At 41.8% G+C, this 21,887-nt stretch overlaps 1 protein-coding gene across 4 annotated transcripts in view; it reads right to left on the bottom strand.

Moving 5' to 3' along the window:
• Positions 1-5,685: 5,685 nt before the first annotated feature.
• Positions 5,686-21,887, bottom strand: part of ARAP2 (ArfGAP with RhoGAP domain, ankyrin repeat and PH domain 2) — a 148,306-nt gene continuing 132,104 nt past the window's right edge. For all 4 annotated transcript variants that reach the window (XM_068137547.1, XM_068137548.1, XM_068137544.1 and 1 more), the window contains 5 exons: positions 19,549-19,631; positions 18,131-18,166; positions 16,377-16,440; positions 10,864-10,995; positions 5,686-9,460 (listed from right to left, as the gene is read on the bottom strand). In XM_068137547.1, coding sequence (XP_067993648.1) covers positions 9,110-9,460; positions 10,864-10,995; positions 16,377-16,440; positions 18,131-18,166; positions 19,549-19,631 — 666 coding nt within the window. In that variant the 3' untranslated portion in view covers positions 5,686-9,109. The remainder of the gene's footprint in view (positions 9,461-10,863; positions 10,996-16,376; positions 16,441-18,130; positions 18,167-19,548; positions 19,632-21,887) is intronic.

Consider the following 21,887-nt stretch of genomic DNA (forward strand, 5'->3'; position numbering starts at 1 on the left):
TAAGTGATGTCATACAGGGTTAAAAAGTGGCAGAAACCAAACTAGACCAACAACTTCCAGGATAGGGATGAAATGGGATAATATGTACTGTGGTTTCCCTCAGTGATTCATTGAACAAGACTCCAAGACATGTGGGAGATTGGAGTAGATGATCTCTATGTTCCCTTCCAACTTAAGCCATTCTATGATTTTTCTACATGAAAGCTTTGCAATCATAGACTCATGGAATGGTTGGGGTTGGAAGGTACCTTCAATATCATCTAGCTCCAACCCCTCTGCCACACGTAGACACATGTTCCACTAGACCAGGTTGCTCAAGATCACATCCAAGCTGGCATTGAACACCTCCAGGGAAGGGGCACCCAAGACCTCCCTGGGCAACCTGTTCCAGTGTCTCACCACCATTACTGTAAAAAAATTCTTTCTAATATCTACTCTAAATCTACCTTCCTCAAGCTTAAGTTCCCCTGAAACCTGGTTTCTTATGGAAGAAAAGCCTGGAAAGATCCTCAGGTCAAAAATGTTCTATCTAGAACATCCTGGGAAGATGTCCTAGGAAGTGCTTAGGAGTGTTATACATAGAATCATAGAATCGTTTAGGTTGGAAAAGCCCTTTAAGATCACTGAATCCATCCATTACCTAAGTCTACCAAGTCTGGTGCTAAACCATGTCCCTCAGTACCACATCTAGGTGTCCATCCAATCAGCTTGAACAGCTCCCACATAGGAGGAAAAAGCAAGGGAAAAAAAAAACCACAACCCTGAAAACAATCTTAAGTGCTGTACACCAAACACAAGTGTAAACTATGAAAACAATAAACACAATAAAATAAAGGCTAATGGCTAAAGCCTATTTGAAGAAATTATCCTTCAATCATGCTGCAATTTCAGTAGAGACATAAAGCAGAACTAGTCAAATACAAAGACATTATTAGCTTTTAAATGGAACATACTGGAAATGTAGATAGGGGAGAAAATGACAAGTTAGAAAATTCATACATACAGCAAAGCTCAATTTATTCAGACCTATTAGTTCTTAAGCAGTTTGCAGTCCTGGACAGCCCAATGGTAATTAAATGCTGAAAGAAAAGGCTTTCCTGTTTATGTAACCAAAGGTATAATTTGCAAGAAATTGCATTCTTTATTACCAGGCACAACACGTATTGCAGGATCATTAAAGCACTGAACTAAAAGAATTTCAAAAGGCAAACAGAATACATTGGGTTCAGCTTGCCCTCCTCGTTTGCTCAAGGCTACAAATGTAAACATGTAGATGACCTTCAGCAGCATTTATAGAAATGGGCTACAGAACTTTGTAACACCTGTTTGTCAACAGAGAATCACAGAGCTGTTTCAGTTGGAAAAGACCTCGAAGGTCATCAAGTCCAACCATCAACCTAACACCATCACGGCCATTAAAACATGTCCCAGAAGGACATTGAGACTCTTGGATGTGTCCAGAGGAAGGCAATGAGGCTGGTGAGAGGCCTTGAGCATGAGCCCTATGAGGAGAGGCTTGAAGGAGCTGGGATTGTTTAGCCTGGAGAAGAGGAGGCTCAGAGGAGACCTTATTGCTGTCTACAACTACCTGAAGGGAGGTTGTAGACAGGTGGGGGTTGGTCTCTTTTCTCAGGCAATCAGCACCAGAACAAGAGGACACAGTCTCAAGCTGCACCAGGGGAGGTTTAGGCTAGATGTTAGGAAGAAGTTCTTCACAGAAAGAGTGATTGGCTGTTGGAATGGGCTGCCCAGGGAGGTGGTGGGCTCACCGTCCCTGGAGGTGTTCAAGAGGGGGTTGGCTGTGGCACTTGGTGCCATGGTTTAGTAGTCATGAGGTCTGTGGTGACAGGTTGGACTTGATGATCTTTCAGGTCTTTTCCAGCCTTACTGATTCTGTGATTCTGTGATCACCAGGGATGGTAATTCCACCACCTTCCTGGGCAACCTACCTCTTGGCCAGTCCAGTGAAAACCCTGTAGGGAAACACTGAAAAATATCTCTACTAAGACCAAAATAAAGATGAAGGTAAGCTTGATATAATGTGCTTGACTATAAAGCACACATCATCTGCAAACCAAGCCAAAGTCAATCATCAGAGACATCATGGCATCTAAACAGCAAGCATGGCTAAAGTTTTAGTCATAATCTAGACAAGCAGAGCAAAAACAAATCAAGCCAAGGACTGAGACAAGAATATGTACAGAAGACAACTCAAAGAAGACAACTCAAAGATTAGGATGTCCCAGAGTCCAAGAAACAGAATAGGGGCAAGAAAAAAAAAAGCAGAAAGGGCTCAGGTAAGGTCAGGTAGGCTAAACAAGCACTACAGCACCCCAAAAACCTGAGCTGCAGCACAAGAGTATAGGTATGTAGGAAGACACAATTGCCTACTGCAGCTGTGGCATTAACAAAGAATCATAGACCAGTTTGGGTTGGAAGGGACCTTTAAAAGTCATCTAGTCCAATCCCTCTGCTGTGAACATGGAAATCTCTAAACCCACAACATCTCCAGTGCCATGCTGCAGTATAATTCTTCATCTATGACTTCAGTTTTCCACATCCTTCTTCCACTTCCATAACAGATTGCCATGATTTTCTAGTAAAACATCAGCAGCAAAAGCTTAAAAGGAATATTCTGAAGTAAATTTCAGCAATCCAATAACTAGGCAGTTAACCTATAGCAGGGATAAGAACTAAAGTAGGAGGAATAGTTTCTGCCCTTAAAGTGAGCTGCAGATTGGTCACCATAGGTAGGACTAGGACAACATCCAAATCTAGTGTGAACCAGGAAGAAGACTTTCATAGTTTCATAGTTTCATTCAGGGTTGGAAGGGACCACAAGGATCATCTAGTTCCAACCCCCCTGCCATGGGCAGGGACACCCCACACTAGATCAGGCTGGACAGAGCCTCATCCAGCCTGGGCTTAAACACCTCCAGGGACGGGGCCTCGACCACCTCCCTGGACAACCCATTCCAGGGTCTCACCACTCTCATGGTGAAGAACCTCCTCCTCACATCCAGCCTGAATCTCCCCACCTCCAGCTTCATTCCATTCCCCCTAGTCCTATCACTACCTGAGATCCTGAGAAGTCCCTCCCCAGCCTTCCTGTAGGCCCCCTTCAGATACTGGAAGGCCACAATGAGGTCACCTCGGAGCCTTCTCTTCTGCAGACTGAACAGCCCCAACTCCTTCAGTCTGTCCTCATAGGAGAGGTGCTCCAGCCCTCTGATCATCCTCATGGCCCTTCTCTGGACACCTTCCAGCACCTCCACATCCCTCTTGTAATAGGGGCTCCAGAACTGGAGGCAGTACTCCAGATGGGGTCTCACCAGAGCTGAGCAGAGGGGGAGAATCACTTCCCTTGACCTGCTGGCCACACTTCTGATGCAGCCCAGGCCTCCTGCCATTCTTACAGACAACAAGCTAGCCTCAAAACCCACTGACAACTGTTTGATTTTTTTGACAGCCCAGAGAACATCTCTGGTAGGTCAGAAGCAGGAATAGTATAGAAATCACATCCAAACATTCTGAATTTTTCCAGTCAGTCTTGCTGCAAAAAGGCTCAGCTTTGCAAGTTGGTTACTTAATTATTGACACAATTCAATCTGGAATATATCCCATCCATCCATCCACCCATCCAAGTAATCTGTTTCTACCCCACACATAGCGTCAGAGGAAATGGCTTCAAGTTGCATCAGGGGAGGTTTAGGTTGGATATTAGAATAAATGGCTTCACTAAAAGGGTTCTCAAACACTGGAACAGGCTGCCCAGGGAGGTGGTTTGAATGCCCACCCTTTGGAGGTACTGAGGGACATGGTTTAGCCCCAGCCTTGGCAGAGCTAGATAACGGCTGGACTAGATGATATTAAAGGTCTTTTCCAACCAAAATCATTCTCTGATTCTATACATAGTTCAACTTTCCCAATATAACTCATTGAAACTATAATTTGCCTTAAGTATCCCAGACTGGATGTGTATTTCAGAACATGCTGTGCTCACAGCAAGGACCAGGCTGGATGAGGCTCTGGCCAGCCTGATCTAGTGTGAGGTGTCCCTGCCCATGGCAGGGGGCTTGGAACTAGATGATCCTTGTGGTCCCTTCCAACCCTGACTGATTCTATGATTCCATGAAATCCATACCTTTTCCTTCTTGTTGCTTTGGTTTTGTTTTAGGTTTTTTGTCTGTTGCTTTTTATTTTTTTTTCCTTTTCTTTTTGGTTGGTTTAAATTCAATTTCTATTTGGACTCAGGCACAACTGAAGCTTTTCTAATTTGGTTGTCAGCAACAGTCTGATAACTGATTCTCTCCCCTTGACACAGCTTGCACTGGAAAACAGGATTTAAAAATCAAAAAGGTGATACGACAGGGTAGGCTCAGCCAGCAAGACTCCTCACCTCACATGACTCCCACAGGCACCAGCACCAGCCCCAGCACAGCATGACAGTATTTTGTATCCCAGACTTCTTAATCTGGAGCTGGATGTGGAGCTGGTAGTAACCTGGCAGCGCTCACAGGAACACAAACCATGCCAGAACATGAAATGAAAACTTCCCCTCATGGTTCAGGCCTTGGATTCCTGCCTGTTACTAAATTTTCAAGTAGGTAGTGACAAACCTAGGAAGTCTGCGGGCAGTGAAGAGAGACTTCAGAGCCCTGGGACAGCTGGTTAAGGGATCAGGAGCAAAAGTAGTGTTCTCTATCCCACCAACTGCAGGAAGTGATAAGGGCTTTCACAAGAGCCACCAGATGAATTCTGACTTCAAGTCTGGTGTCACCAGCATGTTGGGTTCTTTGACCATGGGTTGGTCCTTAAGACACCAGACCTGCTACCCACAGATAGTGTTAACCTGTCTCAAAGGGGAAAAAAGGATCCTGAGACAAGAATTAGCAGAACTTAATTTCCTGAGCTAAATACCCAAGGGAATGCAATATTGGACCTGATGGTCACAAATGCAAGTGAACTCATCAGTGATGTCAAGACTGGGGACAACCTGGGCTGTAGTGATCATGCACTGGTGGAGTTTGCAGTCCTGAGGGACTGCAAGTAGCAGAGTCAGGGAGGCAAATTTCCAGCTCCTTAGGGAGTTAGTCAGTACCACCCCATGGGAAAAGATCATAAAGGGCAGAGGAGTAGAGGAGAGCTGGCAGATCTCCATGTATAAGAAAGGAGGCAGGAAAGGGAAGAGAGCATGGCTGAATAAAGACCTGCTGGTCAAAACAAAGAGCAAAAAGGAAGTACACAGATGGGGGAAGCAGGGACAGGTAACCTGGGAGGAGTATAGGAATGCTGCCTGGTTGTGTAGAGACGAGGTCAGGAAAGCCAAGGCACAGCTGAACCAGGCAAGGGATGCAATGAATAACAAGAAAGGCTTCTACAGGTCCATCAACCAGCAAAAGAGAGACCTTAGAAGGTCCCTTCCAACCCGATGCAATCTGTGAATTAGTATAACCAATATTTACAAGCTGATTTACAGCTGCAATGGTTGCTAACAAGGTAATGATTTACTGACATTTTAACCCCAATATCCTCATTGTTACAAAATGATAAAACACCTGTGTCTCACTGAACTTCATTTTGCACATCAGAAAGCAAGCACTTACCAGAATCTTCAGGAGCTATCCTGTGGAAAGACATACAGCAGCCTTGTAAAAAACACTTTTATTGATTTCTTTCCCCCACCCCCCCACTTAAATAAAAAAGATAATAAAAATTCCAGTGCTTGTTTTAGAGAAATAGCATTTATTCAAATATTTCCCATTTGTTACCTAAAAAGTACACTTCCTTTACCATTCCACAACATGGCGCAGGAACAATGAAAAGGTTAGCAGGCATTAATGTATTGCAACAAAACACATCTACTCTGCAGGTCTCAAATCAGTCTGAAATGTGTAGTGCAGTGATATGTCAGGGAATTGGCAGAAAACTTTTGCTCCCTCTTGGAAATAATTAGTTGCCCATTGAATTTCTACTTTCCCAAAGAACTTTTTCTTTGGGTTAACACTGTCACCACTTGTCAGTGTGGTTGTGCACCTAACTCTGTGCACACATACACATATATAATGTGATGTTAACACATAATGGGACACAGGACTCCAAATTTAAATGCATTTTAGTAAACATCTTTTCTTCTTGATTGTTAGGGCCTGTTAAGAGCAGCTACATAGAGAGTTGAGCTGTGATATGCTTTTGAAATAGAACAAATGTTTCTCTAGTCCAATATAAAAACCCCACAAAGCATTTTCTTCACAGACATATTCACTTCAATGCACAAACCCCTTACACTGCTCCATTTATTCCATTAGTGTAGGGGCTTAAATGATGCATGAGGCTTTCAGCAGTGAGGTGAATGTCATTTTTAAGAAGCCAATAAAAAGATAAAACAATACAAGAACCATAACTCAACACTGAAAAATATTTGCAAGGAAAAAGTACAACTGTAAACAGTACATTCAGGCCCAGCCTCAGACAGAAAATGAAGTAATTTCTCCTGATGGCAGCGTGCCTCAATTTAAATCAGCATTTGAGAATGTGCTTATTAACATTAAGCCTCGGCTTGAGTCAATACAAGTTAAGTTCAGGCTTTCTCCAGCCAGGGCTTCAATTAGAAGAGGCTCAATTACAAATTAAAGGCAGCAAAACAGTCAATAGAGCACTGGGAAAATGAAAATCTACAAACTTGTTTCGGATTTAACAACTGGTCAAATTTGGCGAGTCTGAAAGACTAAACTTGCTTTGTCTGCCCTGCTTTCCAGAAGAACACAAACAAACCACTATGAAATGCTTGAGTTGGGTCTGATTTTCCTCCTATACGTCTGAGCAAAGTTGCCAGATACATTATTTGAGTCATTTGTCTCATTTCTTCAATCAAACAAATTCTTTCTCCAATTAAGCTGCTCAATGCAATCAAGAATAGAAGTAAATGATGTGAGAAATGTTGCAGCACCTGTGACTACCAAAAATAGAAGAGGGGGATAAGTGAGCATACTGCTTCTGCACGGGAAGGAATTTAGTAGCAACATAAAGCTTCTGCAAAACCAGCCATTAATAAAAACCAAATGTCACTGGTGCTGAGGAAATGGAATTTTTCCTCAGAAATTTTAAGGAATTAAGATACCATTTCAAAGAGTTTCTGGTAAACAAGAAGTAGTTTAAAAGTCTCTCTGTTACCCTAAGAGGTCTGGCCCATTCCAATCAAACTTGAGGAGGTTGGTGAAAATCTGTGGCAGGGTGGCTAATCAGAGCAGCAAAATAAAGCTGATTCCACTGCTAATGCCTTCCCTGAAGCAAAGGTGCAGTGTGAGCTCATTAGCTCCCTGCTCTGTTGGTCCTGCTGCTTAACCAGGCAGCATCTGCAGCCCCTGGAAACAGCCTCAGCACAGAAGTGCCTGTGCCTTTTGCCCATCCAGCTGGTATGGGACAAAATGAAAACTGGGATATGAAATGAGAGAGGAATGGGGGCAGTGTCATGGGATAGGGGAAAGCAAGATCCACAAAACAATGAAGAAAATGGATTTGCTCACAGAGGTTTTGGTTTGAAGCCAGATTCTGGATTTAGAAACTTAAGAAACTTGGGGCTTAACAAACAAAATAGCTGCAGGGTAGCACACGTGTCTTCAGGAACTGCCACCTACACACTCAGAATGCAGCAAATGAGGCTGTTGTCTCACCTCTGGGACCTCTCCGTGTGCTCAGAAGTGCCATGCTGCAGGTGTATAACCAGCACTTCCTAGTCCCAGCAAAGAGCATGCTGTTCACTTTTGTCTCCATGGTAAACAGAGGAGTTAATCCCTTCACCATTAAGTAACTGGCACTTCTTAACTGAGATAGTATCATAGAATACACTGGCTTGGAAGGGACCTCTTGAGGTCTAGTTCAACCTCCCTGCCAAAGCAGGATCACCTAGGGCAGGTCACACAGGAATGCATCCAGGCAGGTTTTGAAAGTCTCCACAGAAGACTCCACAACCCCTCTGGGCAGCCTGCTCTAGGGCTCTGGCACCCTTGCAGTAAAGAAGATTCTCCTCATGTCGAGGTGGATCTTCCTGTGTCCAGTCTAAACCTACCCTTCTCTAGCTTAAAACCACTGCCCTTTTTTCCTAATGCTACATATACCCTTCTGATAAATAGCTTTGTATGGGGACCATTTTTTTCTCAAGGAATTTAATTTCTCATGCAAATATTAAATATTCACCAGATGCCAGCAACTTTGTCAGTACCACATAAGCTCTGTCCAAACAGTGCTAGGAAAAAAATCTGCCTTTTTCACCTTGAGCCAACCAAGGTCTGTCTATAAAATTACCTCAGTCTTCTGAGCAAAAAAAAAGAGATGATGCCACTCTTCCAGTTCATGCACCCTTTCAAATTAGATGTTGCTTTGAAGAACACTTTGGTCACCCTCAGTATTCTCTCTCATGGCTTAGATGTCCTAATCAGATGTAGACCATAGAGGCACAGTTCTGAGAATTAACACATTGTCTTTTCTGCCCCGTTCTCTCCCTCTGGATTCTTTCACGTGCTGCCCTGTTAGAGGACAAATCTCTGGAAGCAGATATTAATGTTACCATTAAATATAACATACAAGTTACATTAAAACCCCTCCACTTTTCAAAGCAGAAGTTACTCTTTTTTATAGTGTTAGACAATTAAAAAAATACTGAAAGCCAACAGCATGAATTTCAGTGTATTTCGTCTTCCTTCCAAAAATAACCTCTCCAGTACTTATGAGCTGTTACAGAATATAAACAGGAGCAAAAGCTTTTCATAGTGCTTAGAATTACTGTATAAAAAAAACAAAAACACAACAACAACCAAAACTAAGGCCTGAAACAACAGAAAAATTAAAACCAAACCCCCGGGTTTCATTGCACTGCACAGGAAAACTTCCAAGCTTCAGGAGTTTTACATAATCCGTTCTCTCAGTTCATTCTTAAATTAGAAGATGTGGAACACACATCCACAAAAATCAACAGCTACATATAAAATAATTATATTTCCTCTGCACTGTACAAACTCACACATGAAAGGAAACAAAAGAGAAGAGAAAGAGACTCCTTTTACTCCTTTTGCCCAGAAAACGCACACAGAGATATGTTTCTATCAGGGAATCAGCTGGAGGTTTCATTGTTAAGTGCTCTGTTCTTCTGCAGCACTGTATTTAGTTCCTGAATCACGTTTGATGGTAATTTGTGATCTAATCCCGCCACAGTTTTGTTTGCTTTGTGCTTGTTTTTCTTCAGTGCCTTATGTGGTCTTTGGTGGAGGTCACTCATCCTGGCACCCGCGTCCTCAGAGACAGCGCCCCGCTGTGTTTTGGCGTGGTTTCTCACCCTCTCCTCCTTCCTTTCCAAGCACTGTGCTACCAGAGAGGCTTTTTCTTTCAAGTTTTTTCTTTCTGCCACAAAGTCATTTTCACGGTGCTCACCAAATCTTTGTTTCCCAGATTGCACTTCTATGTTCTGAGCAGCAGAGAAGCAGAGAGAAATCAGATCCCTCACATTCAGACCACATTCAATAATATTTAGATTGCAATTTTGGCTCGTTAGTTACACCTGACAGTCTAAAAAGGACAAATTCATTTTACTCAAGAGCTGAGACAGCACAGTTAATAGGTTAAATCCCCACAATTTGGGCTATTGAGTAAGTATTTTTAGTGAGAATATTTTCTCAATTAGTGATACTTCTGAAAAAAGAAGTATTACACAAAGCTTGCAAGTAAATGCACCATGACAATAAAGACATCCATTTTCATACACTCAGGTTTTGACTTTCCACTCTAGCACAGCAAACTACACTTTAATGTTTTGCAGCAGATCCATAAGCTCTACAGACCTTAAATTCTCAAGTCTGAATTTTTTAAAGCAACTATACACAACTGAGAACCTGTTAATTTTGGTAACTTAGTGACGGAGTGATATGAGTGCACAACCAGGGTGAATTTTATGTCATCAAATAAAGATTTTCAGCAGCTGTTCACCACCACCTAAACGATTCTAAAGATTGCCTGATACTTCACATTTAAATCAATGTGCTGGGAACTCAGATAAAACAACAAAGTGAAGTCAATGAAACTGGTCCACATTGGTGGGCTGTCGGTGGCTGTAGCAAACAAAGTCAGTCAAATGTTGCATCTGAATTTGTACATGGACTGAAGCTTGAGGAAGGCAGATTTAGACTGGATATCAGAAAGAAATTCTTTACAGTGAGGGTGGCGAGACACGGGAACAGGTTGCCCAGGAAAGTTGTGGATGCCCCTTCCCTGGAGGTGTTAAAGATCGGGTTGGATCTGGACTTGAGCAACCTGGTGTAGTAGAAGGTGCCCCTGCCAATGCCAGCGGGATTGGAACTAGATGATCTTCAAGGTCACTTCCAACCCAAACCATTCTATGAATCTCTCAACCTGTGCAGTGGGAGATCCCAACATCCACACTGACATTATTCAGGTTGTTGCCTTTTTAGGTGTTTTTTTGTGGGGTTTTAGGGTGGGGTTATTTGGTTGTTGTTTTTTGTTGGTTGGTTGGGGGTTTTTTTGTTGCTGTTTTATTTTGGTGTCTGTTTTGGCATTTTCTTTTTGCCTTTTTTCCCCAAACACTATCTTTTAGCTTTTTCCTGCTGGCAGAAGGCCTGGGTTTGGCTGCAGTGCATTAGATACGTTCCTGAAGCACAACATAAACTTTCATCACAACAGGATTTTTTTTTTCCACATTAAATTGTCCTAATCTTTCTTTTAATGACAAAACAATGGAAAGGACACTGATAAATAAGAACATCTATATTATATATTTATCCATCTCTAAGGAGTTCATTGCTACTGGACAGCATTGTGGTTAGAAGCTCTAGACCAAGATTAAAGCCCACTTACTTCTGTAACTCCTCTGATTTTACAAGTGCTCGTCTCCTGATGAATGGGTATTAGTGCTAAGCCTCCAATCTTTGGACTTTTAGTTATGGACTGTTTCCTTGCTTTTCCAGCTGGTGGCCATATATCTGCATGCTGAAAAACAAGATCACACCTTATTATTTGTATGGAATTTCAGGAACACACAACATTCTTTTGTATGTAAAAACTCTCATGGAAAAAGCTGTCTACTGCACAACCTCCTCTTGTGGGAGAGGAAAACACCACGGTGCTTAAAATTACATTAATGTTTTGTAAGTGCTGCACAATAACCAGAACCTCTCTATATAATTTTCATGTCCCAAATATCTTCCCTCCACTTTGTTATTCTTCCCCATGAGAGTGGTGAGGCACTGGAACAGGTTGCTGAGAGTTGTGGAGGCTCCCAAGCCAGGATGTGCTCAAGGCCAGCCTTGATGGGGCTCCCAGCAAGTCGGCCCAGTAGGAGGTGTCCCTACCCACAACAGTGGGGCTGGAACTGGATGATCTTGAAGGTGCTTTTCAACCCCAAACCACTGTATGATTATTCCAGTTATTTTCTAAGAACAGAAAATATCAAACAAGACAAACACACACCACTGAACTGATTCAGTTTCAAAACTCCACATGAGCAGGCTTCAGGAATCTCAGCAAAAGGCCCTGAAGTAAAATGAAATCCCTCTAATTTGCAAAGAGGTGTTTCAAAATCTGTATTAATATTTTAGGAGAAAATCATTGCTCAATTAACAATAACACCACATGTTATCCAAAAGGAAATGGCTTCAGCAATAGCCTTTACTTTAGCTCTACTGAAACAGGTCAGTTCTGGGGAGAACTCCAAAGTGTGAAGCTTCATTCTGAGGGAAAAAATATGACTTGGAAGGTAAAAGAAAAAAAAAAGAATTAACTGAGTATTTTAAAACATATCTTAAAATCTTTTGCTCTAAGAGGTCTATAATGAACTTCCATTAGCACATAATGGAATAATACATTCCCCATGTAGAACTTTGAGCACATGGGCTTGAAGCTCAAGTTAACATTAATCCAAAAGGTAGCTCTGAGGACAAGGTAGTGTGACCAGTATTTTGCAAAAGAAGCTTTAACCTGAGACTCTGAATCAAAAAGAATGCAAAAGGTCTACAGAAGAACAGTTTCTGAAGCTTGGAGACGAGAGCGGGAAGCTAAATCAGCACAACTCCAAAGGAAATTGTCAAGCCAGAACTGCAAAGGAAACCTAATGAAAGCTGAGAATGCTTTGTGTAAATATTGGCAAAATACTAAGCCAAAGCATCAGTTATAATAAAAAGGAAAGAAGAAATTCTGCCTGAACACAAGAAGAAAGCCGAACAACAAACCAACAACCCTTTTTTTACTGTGAGAGTGGTTAAATACTGGAACAAACTGCCCAGAGAGGTTCTGGAGTCTCCAGTTACTCGAATCTGACTGGACACAGCCCTGAGTCACCTGCTCTAGCTGACTCTTCTTGGCTCAGGGAAGACCTTATTGTTGTCTACAACTATCTGAAGGGAGGTTATAGACAGGTGGGGGCTGGTCTCTTCTCCCAGGCAACCAGCAGCAGAAGAAGATGAGGACACAGTCTCAAGCTGTGCCAGGGGAGGTTTAGACTGGATGTTAGAAAGAAATTCTTCATAGAGAGAGTGATTGCCCATTGGAACAGGCTGCCCAGGGAGGTGGTGGAGTCACCATCATTGGAGATGTTTAGAAGAAGACTTGATGGGGTGCTTGGTGCCATGGGTTAGTTGATTAAATGGTGTTGGATGATGGGTTGGATGCAAGGATCTTAAAGGTCTCTTCCAACCTGGTCTATCCTATCCTATCCTATCCTATCCTATCCTATCTATCTGACTAGGTGATCCCTAGAGGCCCTTTCCAACCTAAACACTTCAGTGGCATTGTCCAAATGAGCAATATGCTTCTTTTCACGTGTGTCAGGATCTTTAGTATCCTTTATTGTTTTGAACAGTGCCCAACTTTCAAATCCAGAAAGTTTCTTCGAGACTGTGTACAAAAGAATCCAGCCATGGAGCTGTGATCATACTTGCAGATGGTCTTAAAAAGCCATCAGAATCGGTGACTATTGACTTTGATAGCAGTCTAGAAATCAGGAGTCCCAGTTCCAAATTTAGAACAAGTATTTTATAGATTCACATCTTTATGGAGATGGAACTTCTGAAGGAAGCTGCCTCTCTTAATTCTCAGCAAGCTTAAGGGAACTGTCCCTGTCAGTTAAGCAGTCTGATTTCCCTTTTGTGGCTGTAAAATTTCTTAAAATAGAACTCTGGGGAAGTACATCAGAAATACTAGCAACGTATTAGGCCACATAATAAATGTATTTATTCATAGTTTTGACCTATCTGCTCAGCTGCACCTCATGGTAATACAATGTGACTCTCTTTGGTTGATCAAAGGCAATGGAACTGGGAGAGTATTATTGTGTCTATCTTCATATCAATTCATTACTTCCAACTGTACTATGTGTGCTATTAAGTGATTTTGGACAAAACTGTTAGAGAATTCGAGAATCAAGTTTCAGCCATGTTTTTCAGGATGATTTTGCACAGAACTGAAAGAATCAATGGTTCTCCTTCAAACCTCCTTAGAATTTACCAGCTTGAAAGAGAAGATTAAGAACCTCTGGGCTGACTTGATTTTCTACCAAAAGTAACTGTGTTACTAGATTTCAGTGGTACCTACACTTTACTATTTATAGTCTCTGCACTATTTACACTAGAGGAAGAAACAGCCTCAGAAAACAAGGGAGGGAAAAAGATAGCAGTACTATTATCCTACTGATATTAACTCTCCATGAAACCTTATTCTACTCAAGGAGCACAGTAACATATTTGTCTCCTTCCTAATTGCACTGGCTTATTAATTGTCAACATCTTAATACTTCAAAACCTATTTTACAGTATTTTCAACTTGTAATCTAAGCTACTCCACTGACAAATACAATGTGCTGCCTGCAGTCTCTCTGACATGAAGATGTTCAAATACTGTGATAACAGATAAGGTAAAAGACTTAATCTTCTTTAAAGATGGCCTCAATTTGAAAATTCTAACTAGAAATAACCTCAGTTGACACAGTTTTCTCCTTCAGAAATGGGATAACATAACAATAATTCCCTGCTGCTGCAAGATACAAAACATTTGGAGATCTTAAAGCAAGCTTTAACAACACGAACCACTGCATTCTCAAGCAGATTTTAACTGTAAATTACATACAAAGCAGTGGATTGCAACAAGAACAATGCAGCAAATCTGCATCATTAGCACTTAACTTCTCATGTGATGTAAAGACTGACACTTGAATGAGGTCCAGAATGTTGATTTACATAATAATAATAAAAATAATAATTTATAAAAGGTACACACACACACACACACACACACACACACACACACACACACACACACACACACACAAACAACCAGCTCAAAACATCCCCCAAAAATCCTCCCAACATAGCTCATTAACACTGATACTTCACTGGACTCCTCATTCATTGGAATGAAGTTCTAAAAATCAATAGTATTAATTCATAGTAATTAAAAATTTTAATTAATATGATTTTTTCCCCCTCATTGTTGTTAGAAAAGACCCCTGAACACCGAGCAGTGCCTCTCAGTTTTGCATCCACACTGTCAGAGGCACATTCTACATCCCACGCTACCTGATCAGAATCCTAATAGATTGCCCTTCTTGGGATTTTGCATCAAAAGGACTTCAGCAGTTAGCAAGCCTCTATGAGTTATTTCTGAGTAGCCTATATCAATAACCTCTGAGCCTATTTGTTGTGACATGGCTCATGTTATGCCCATGAGATGTATGCCAGGAGTGGTGACTGTTTCCATAGAAACTACAATAGTTACTTCAGTTAAGGGAGCTGAATAAGACAAAAATTTGGAAGACTTACTTAAAGGGCATGCATTACACTTCTAGCACTGCTATCTATGAAGGTCAGCCTCTAAGAAGTGCATACTGCAGCTTGTGCCTAGTTCACTTTCTGTAATACATAAAGCTCACAGGTAATCATAAAGCAAGTGATGTTTATTCACAGCACTATTCCCCCAAGTTCCTTGAGCATCACAGGAAAGACAAGAAAAATCTAAGACACACAGGAAATACTCTTAAAATCCTGTCATGTTGAATCCTTACACTTTCTGAGTCCCACTTCTCCTTATGTAAATATTAAATTCATAGTATCATTCAGGGTTGGAAGGGACCAAAAGGATCATCTAGTTCCAACCCCCCTGCCATGGGCAGGGACACCCCACACTAGATCAGGCTGGACAGAGCCTCATCCAGCCTGGTCCTAAGCACCTCCAGGGATGGGGCCTCAACCACCTCCCTGGACAACCCATTCCAGGGTTTCACCACTCTCATGGTGAAGAACCTCCTCCTCACATCCAGCCTGAATCTCCCCACCTCCAGCTTCATTCCATTCCCCCTAGTCCTATCGCTACCTGAGATCCTGAGAAGTCCTTCCCCAGCCTTCCTGTAGGCCCCCTTCAGATACTGGAATTACACCTGCAAGGATGTGTTATATGGCACTTAAACATACATCCTCCTTCCTCACAATCTAATAGCAAGTAGTTTACTTAATTGAGAAAAAGAGGTTATAGTGAGGTGGGCGTTGGTCTCTTCTGCCCAGTGTCAAGTAACAGCACAAGAGGAAATGGATTCAAGTTGCACCAGGTAAGGCTTAGGTTGGACATTAGAAGAAACTTCTTCACTAAAGTGTTCTCAAAGACTGGGACAGGCTCTCCAGGGAGGTGGTTGAATTCCCATTCCTGGAGATGTTCAAAAGAGGCAGAGACGTGGTGCTGAGGGACATGGGTTTAACCCCAGACTTGGTAGGGTATGATAATGGTTGAATTTAATGATCTCAAAGGTCTTTTCCAAGTGAAATGATTCTATATTTCCATCCAAAGCAACGAACTGTCAGTGTTAATTAACTAAGCTAACTGGATACCAGAGAAATACAGCTGTATTGGCACAGCTCTTCCACAGGGCTAGCTCACACCACTATGTTTTTAAACAGAACATTCTTCTTTCACAACTACTTTGCATGCAGCATCCAAACTCATGAGCAGAGAAATAGCACTCAGGCATTGTGGCACACAGACAACAGCCTTTTAAGTTGATGGCCAGGATTTCACCCAGAAAAAGTTTATTACCAGAAAGGAAATGAGTTGTCTGCCTTTAATCAATTTCTCTGCAACACAGTGGCAGGGGGAACCATAACATGATGTTCTCCCTCACTCTCATATCATGGAGCTTTCATATGAAAATGACATTACAAATAACAGTCTTCACAGACTAAGACACATCTCACAGCCTCATTCCACTCAGTATTCCAGAAACTTTCACAGCATTGCAATTTTATCTATACCATATTCATAACAGATATACATCATTCTTTGATGGGGTTTTCATTACAGCAGGAGTTACATTCCATGGATCAGATTAGTACCTGAGCAATAAAAATGCTGATCATCCACTCCATCTGTGCACCTTGTCCATCACAACATATATACCTAGAACACAATAAATATAGAATTAAGAAGAAAAAACAACAAAAACTCCTGTTGCAGTTAAATATATTGAAGAATAGGCTTCTAACCCACTTGAAACAGTGCTTAGATTTATTTATAACTGCTGTCCATATTTTAACACTCTAGAGTCTAAACAGGTCTTATGAGAAGCAGCTGAGGGAACTGGAGTTGTTTATTCTGGAGAACAGGAGGCCGAGGGGAGAATTGCTCTCTACAAGCCCCTGGAAGGAGGTTGAGGTGAGGTGGGTTTTGGTCTCTTTTCCCTAGTATCAGGTGACAGAATAAAAGGAAATGGCCTCAAGTTTCATGAGGGGAGGTTTAGGTTGGAAAACAAGAAAAAATTTCTTTCTTGAAGGTCAGGCATTGGACCAGGCTGCCCAGGGAGGTAGCACAGTTACCATCCCTGAAGGTGTTCAAGAAACATGTAGATGTGGCACTTTAGGACATGGCTTAACAGCCATGGTGGTGTTGGGTTGATGGTTAGACTCAATGACCTCAGAGAGTTGCTCCGGGGGAAGTTTAGGCTAGAGGTGAGGAGAAAGTTCTTCACAGAGAGAATTGTTAGCCATTGGAATGTGCTGCCCAGGGAGGTGGTGGAGTCACTGTCTCTGGAGGTGCTCAAGAGGGTACTGGCCATGGCACTTGGTGCCAGGGTTTAGTAGGCATGAGGTGTTGGGTGACAGGTTGGACTTGACGATCTTTGAGGTCTTTTCCAACCTTATTGATTCTATGATTCTGTGTTTCCCAACCAAAACAATTCTATGATTCTACAAAAAGACAGGGAAATAATTATCACTTTATTTTGAAGACAATCCATGTGCCTCATTGAAAGCACGAGCAGAGGTTTCAAATTTATCATTGAAAATCTAGGAAAATCAGTTGCTTTATGGCCACAGAAGGGAGACAGACAGATAGCCCCAGAAGATTACCAAAACACAGTTATGTAAGAAAATAAATAAATAAATAAATAATGATTAAAAAAAATCACCATGCAAGGAAAAGAATGCCTACTATCATAGTATCATAGTATCAGTCAGGGTTGGAAGGGACCACAAGGATCATCTAGTTCCAACCCCCCTGCCATGGGCAGGGACACCCCACCTCAGGCTGGCCAGAGCCTCATCCAGCCTGGGCTTAAACACCTCCAGGGATGGGGCCTCGACCACCTCCCTGGACAACCCATTCCAGGGTTTCACCACTCTCATGGTGAAGAACCTCCTCCTCACATCTAGCCTGAATCTCCCCACCTCCAGCTTCATTCCATTCCCCCTAGTCCTATCACTACCTGAGATCCTGAGAAGTCCTTCCCCAGCCCTCCTGTAGGCCCCCTTCAGATACTGGAAGGCCACAATGAGGTCACCTTGGAGCCTTCTCTTCTGCAGACTGAACAGCCCCAACTCCTTCAGTCTGTCCTCATAGGAGAGGTGCTCCAGCCCTCTGATCATCCTCGTGGCCCTTCTCTGGACACGTTCCAGCACCTCCACATCCCTCTTGTAATAGGGGCTCCAGAACTGGACACAGTACTCCAGGTGGGGTCTCACCAGGGCTGAGTAGAGGGGGAGGATCACCTCCCTTGACCTGCTGGCCACACTTCTAATTTTGAAACATTCTAATTTTGAAACAGAACAGTTCAACAGACATTAAACCAAGCGTGTGCTTCAAGTTTACCTACCACTGGTGCTTTTCAGAAAATAGTGCAAGTCCCCAGCTGAAACAAATAAAAAAATCAAAAAATTAGTTCCAGAAACTCAAGGCAGGGACATATTCCTCCACCTGGAGCAATCCATTACCTTTCTGCAGTGCTTTTTATTGGGGAGGGAAAAGATCGATTACAAGGTTTAAATATGAACTGAAAATCTAGAATGGAATTGTAAGTCTGATGCTGGATTTTGGTCATTTGCTCACAGCTGGCTCACAGGTAACAAACATTCTGTTCTGGACAAAGAGTTACAGAGTTATAGCCAAGCCCCATAGATGATGGCTAGCTACCAACTTCCATTTTGGCTGTGGCCCTACTTTCGGAAAGCTGCTGGAAGTAAAATCACTAAGATGGTGCCCAGCAAAATGTCCATTGGAAGTCTCAGAAGTAAGAGAGGAATATTTGCACTCCAACCAGTAGGAATCACACATGTTCATAAAGACTTAAAAATTGCTGGGGCAGGGGGGTGGAGTGTGAAGGGAGTAAGTGCATAATGAAGCCTCAGGTGAAACACAGACACACTATGAAACCCAGAAGAGGCTTTGCAAAGTCTGCTTTGGAAAGCAGAGTGAAAATAAACCTCAAGGAAAAAACCTACCCCCAAAGCCTCATTTACATCATCTTTTTAGTCCTGTTTTGGACTCATCTCCTACTCATTCTGCACTAAAAAAAATAAATAAATTCCCCCCTCCCCAACTTTTCTTCTAACATGACTGAACTTTGAAATTTACAGATCTTTTTGGAGCATTTTGATGTGCCAACTGTGAAGTAAAAGTTCAAGCAGATCTGTTTAAAGGCTAGAGCCAACTTTGAATCCCCCTGGGATAGGATCCCATATACATTGTCTCAGTGTCTCGCAGCTTTGACCGAACAAGTGCTGGAAACATCTGAGAAAAAAACAGCTGTCGTTTTTCTCTGCTCTTTTTTCAGAGACAAAGTCACTGATGTTTGTAAAGGGCACTGTAGTCATCAAAATATCAAGGATCCTGAAAAAGGAGAAGCCTGAACAACAGGAACTGTCACTACAGGCTTTGACTAGTTGGTTCTCTCTTCTCTCTTTCTTTGGTGCAAAGATGTGTCCATCAATGCAATGCAAGACACATATCCACAAGAACCTGCATATCCACAAGAGCTGGTTTATCCTCAAGAGATAATACACTTCAGATTAAGAAAAGCCAATCAATAAAGTAATTTCCCAGCACAAAAGAGTTAACATAGAACACAAAACCAGAAAGAGAATCAGAACAAATAATATTATAGAGGGTAATTTAATTCAGCATACTTCAATTGGCTTCTTGACTTCTTGTTCTGCAATGTTTTATGTTCCCCTTTCTTGATGGTACAAGTACCTTGCTACATAGGGTTTCACTTATTTTCTTTTCTATTCTTACTTTGTTGGTGGCTTCATTTTCTTTTTCACTCCAAGATAAAGCTTCAGGGAATTGACAGGCAACACTTTCTCAGGTTTGCTAGCCTGCAAACACAATAAGATTCTAATTACTGCATTAGGAATGTGCAAAAGAGAAAATGCCAAAGGGCTGTCTTCACAGTCGGCTTTCTTTCATGGGTTGCATTGCTCTTTGCTAACACTCAATGTTCTTCTCTCTTTCCTTCCCATTACAAAGTGTGTCAATCACTGTAACTGGAAGCAGACCTGCTATGGACATCAGCAAGAAGTTTCTACATGGGTACCTTTAGCAGTAAAGGGCTGAACAAGGAAAGGTGAATTGGGAGCACTGGACATTGGGACTCTTTACTGTAAGAGTGGTGGAACACGGGAACAGGTTACCCAGGGAGGTGGTGGAAGCTTCATCCCTGGAGATACTCAAGGTCTGGCCTGATGGGATTCTGACCAATCTGTGAGAGATAAGTGACCTAATGGCAGCCCCTCAGCACCTAAAGGAACATTATCATGACCACTGAGTAAGGCTTTTCACACCATGAGAAGAATGCTAAATATAAGGACAACCTTTTGTCCAGGAAGATGGCTAGATATAAGAACAAACTTTTTCCCATGAGGACAGCCACAGTATTGCAACTGGCTGCCCAGAGAGTTTGTGTAATCTCCACCCTCAGGATTTTTCCAAGACTTAACAGCATCAAGTCCTGACCCCAGTCACTAGCTCTGCGGTGAACAGAAGGTGTGACTAAAGAGGTCCTGAGGTTCCTTCCTTCTTGACCAAACTGCCTTTAGCCAACCTACAACAGATATACACCCCACAGGAGGTATGAAACCTGAACATGCCTGGAGGATAAAATGTTGAAACAATAAATGTCTCCTGTACACAATTCTGCTACAGAACACAACTAGTGTGCAACACAACATACTAACATCTCCCTAGTACTTTTATTCCAAGTGGTTAGATTTAGACTGGATATTAGGAAAATATTCTTCCCTGTGAGGGTGGTGAGACATTGGAACAGATTGCCTAAAGAGGTTGTGGATGCCCCCCTCTGGAGGTGTTCAAGGCCAGGTTGGATAAAACCTTGAGCAACATGGTCTAGTGGAAACTGTCCCCGCCCATGGCAGGGGTGTGGGAACTAAATGATCTTGAAGGTCTCTTCCAGACTAAATCATTCTATGATTCTGTGTTTTATCTTTCTATTTAGAAAACACACAAATAAACAAATCCCCCCTCCAAAAAAAAAACCCCAAACATAACAAAACCCCCACAAACAACCCCCCCAAAAAAAACAACAAACTAGAACAAACTCAACAAATCTTATATAATGTTAGTACATAAAGCTACTCCATAGTGTTTTCTGTCCTGGATTCTCAATTTCTCCCTCAGCAGCTTTCCATCTGCAATACTGAAGCATGGACAAAAAAAGAAACAGAATCTGAGATGGCAAATACATTAAAAACAAAAAAAAAACCCAACAACAAAGCAATCCAGAGAACCACAGAACCTTTTTCTGGTTGGCACTGTATAACTTCCCGCTCAAAGCAAGGGTAGTGCCAGGATGAACACAAAATCCCTTACAAAACACAGCATTTAGCTAAACAACAAGTATTCTTCTCACAAAGACATGCCTTAAGGAAGCCATTTGCCTGGGTGTGAGCTTATCTCTTAACAGCAGTACATTGGAGTGGCATGTTATTGCAGTCAATTAGCACAATATTGTAAATTAACATACAGTACCACTTTTTTGATAATTGCTCTTGAACAAGAGAAACACTTAACAGAACGTATCTCCACCTCCATACACACACTTAATTTGCTGTTAATGAAAATGTATCCATTAATTAGTGCATGCAGTCTGATTAAACACAAATCTCCCATCTGAAATGTCAAGCTTTCCTACCCTTCATTCCCCCAAATGCCAGAAACTGAACCAAGATTACGAGTGGTAGATGAGCATCTCTCAAAAGAAAGCAAAGCAAACCAATGTATCCTAATTGTCAGAGTGCTACTGCCTTTTGCTCTTCAAAAAAAACCCAAATAATAATTAAAAGCAACAAATGAAAAGCCATTTACAAGCAACACTGTTCAAAAACTCCACCTGAGCTGGGGAATTTAATGTTTTATGTATCACAATGTCTTAAAAATAAAAAGAAAGAAAGATCATAGAGTCGTGCAACAATCTTATCATAAACTCTTTCCACCACACTAATTAAGGTTTTATGAGCACATTAATTTATTCTCACATATGTGACAATTTGAGTTTTAGCACTAAATTACAAAACACACTTCTTGCCATTCTGAGGTCACTCTAATTAAGATTATAT

The sequence above is a fragment of the Melanerpes formicivorus genome, unplaced genomic scaffold (genome assembly GCF_026170545.1).
Source record: "Melanerpes formicivorus ecotype bairdi unplaced genomic scaffold, bMelFor1.0.p_v2 SCAF_4, whole genome shotgun sequence".
In the NCBI taxonomy this organism is placed as follows: domain Eukaryota; kingdom Metazoa; phylum Chordata; class Aves; order Piciformes; family Picidae; genus Melanerpes; species Melanerpes formicivorus.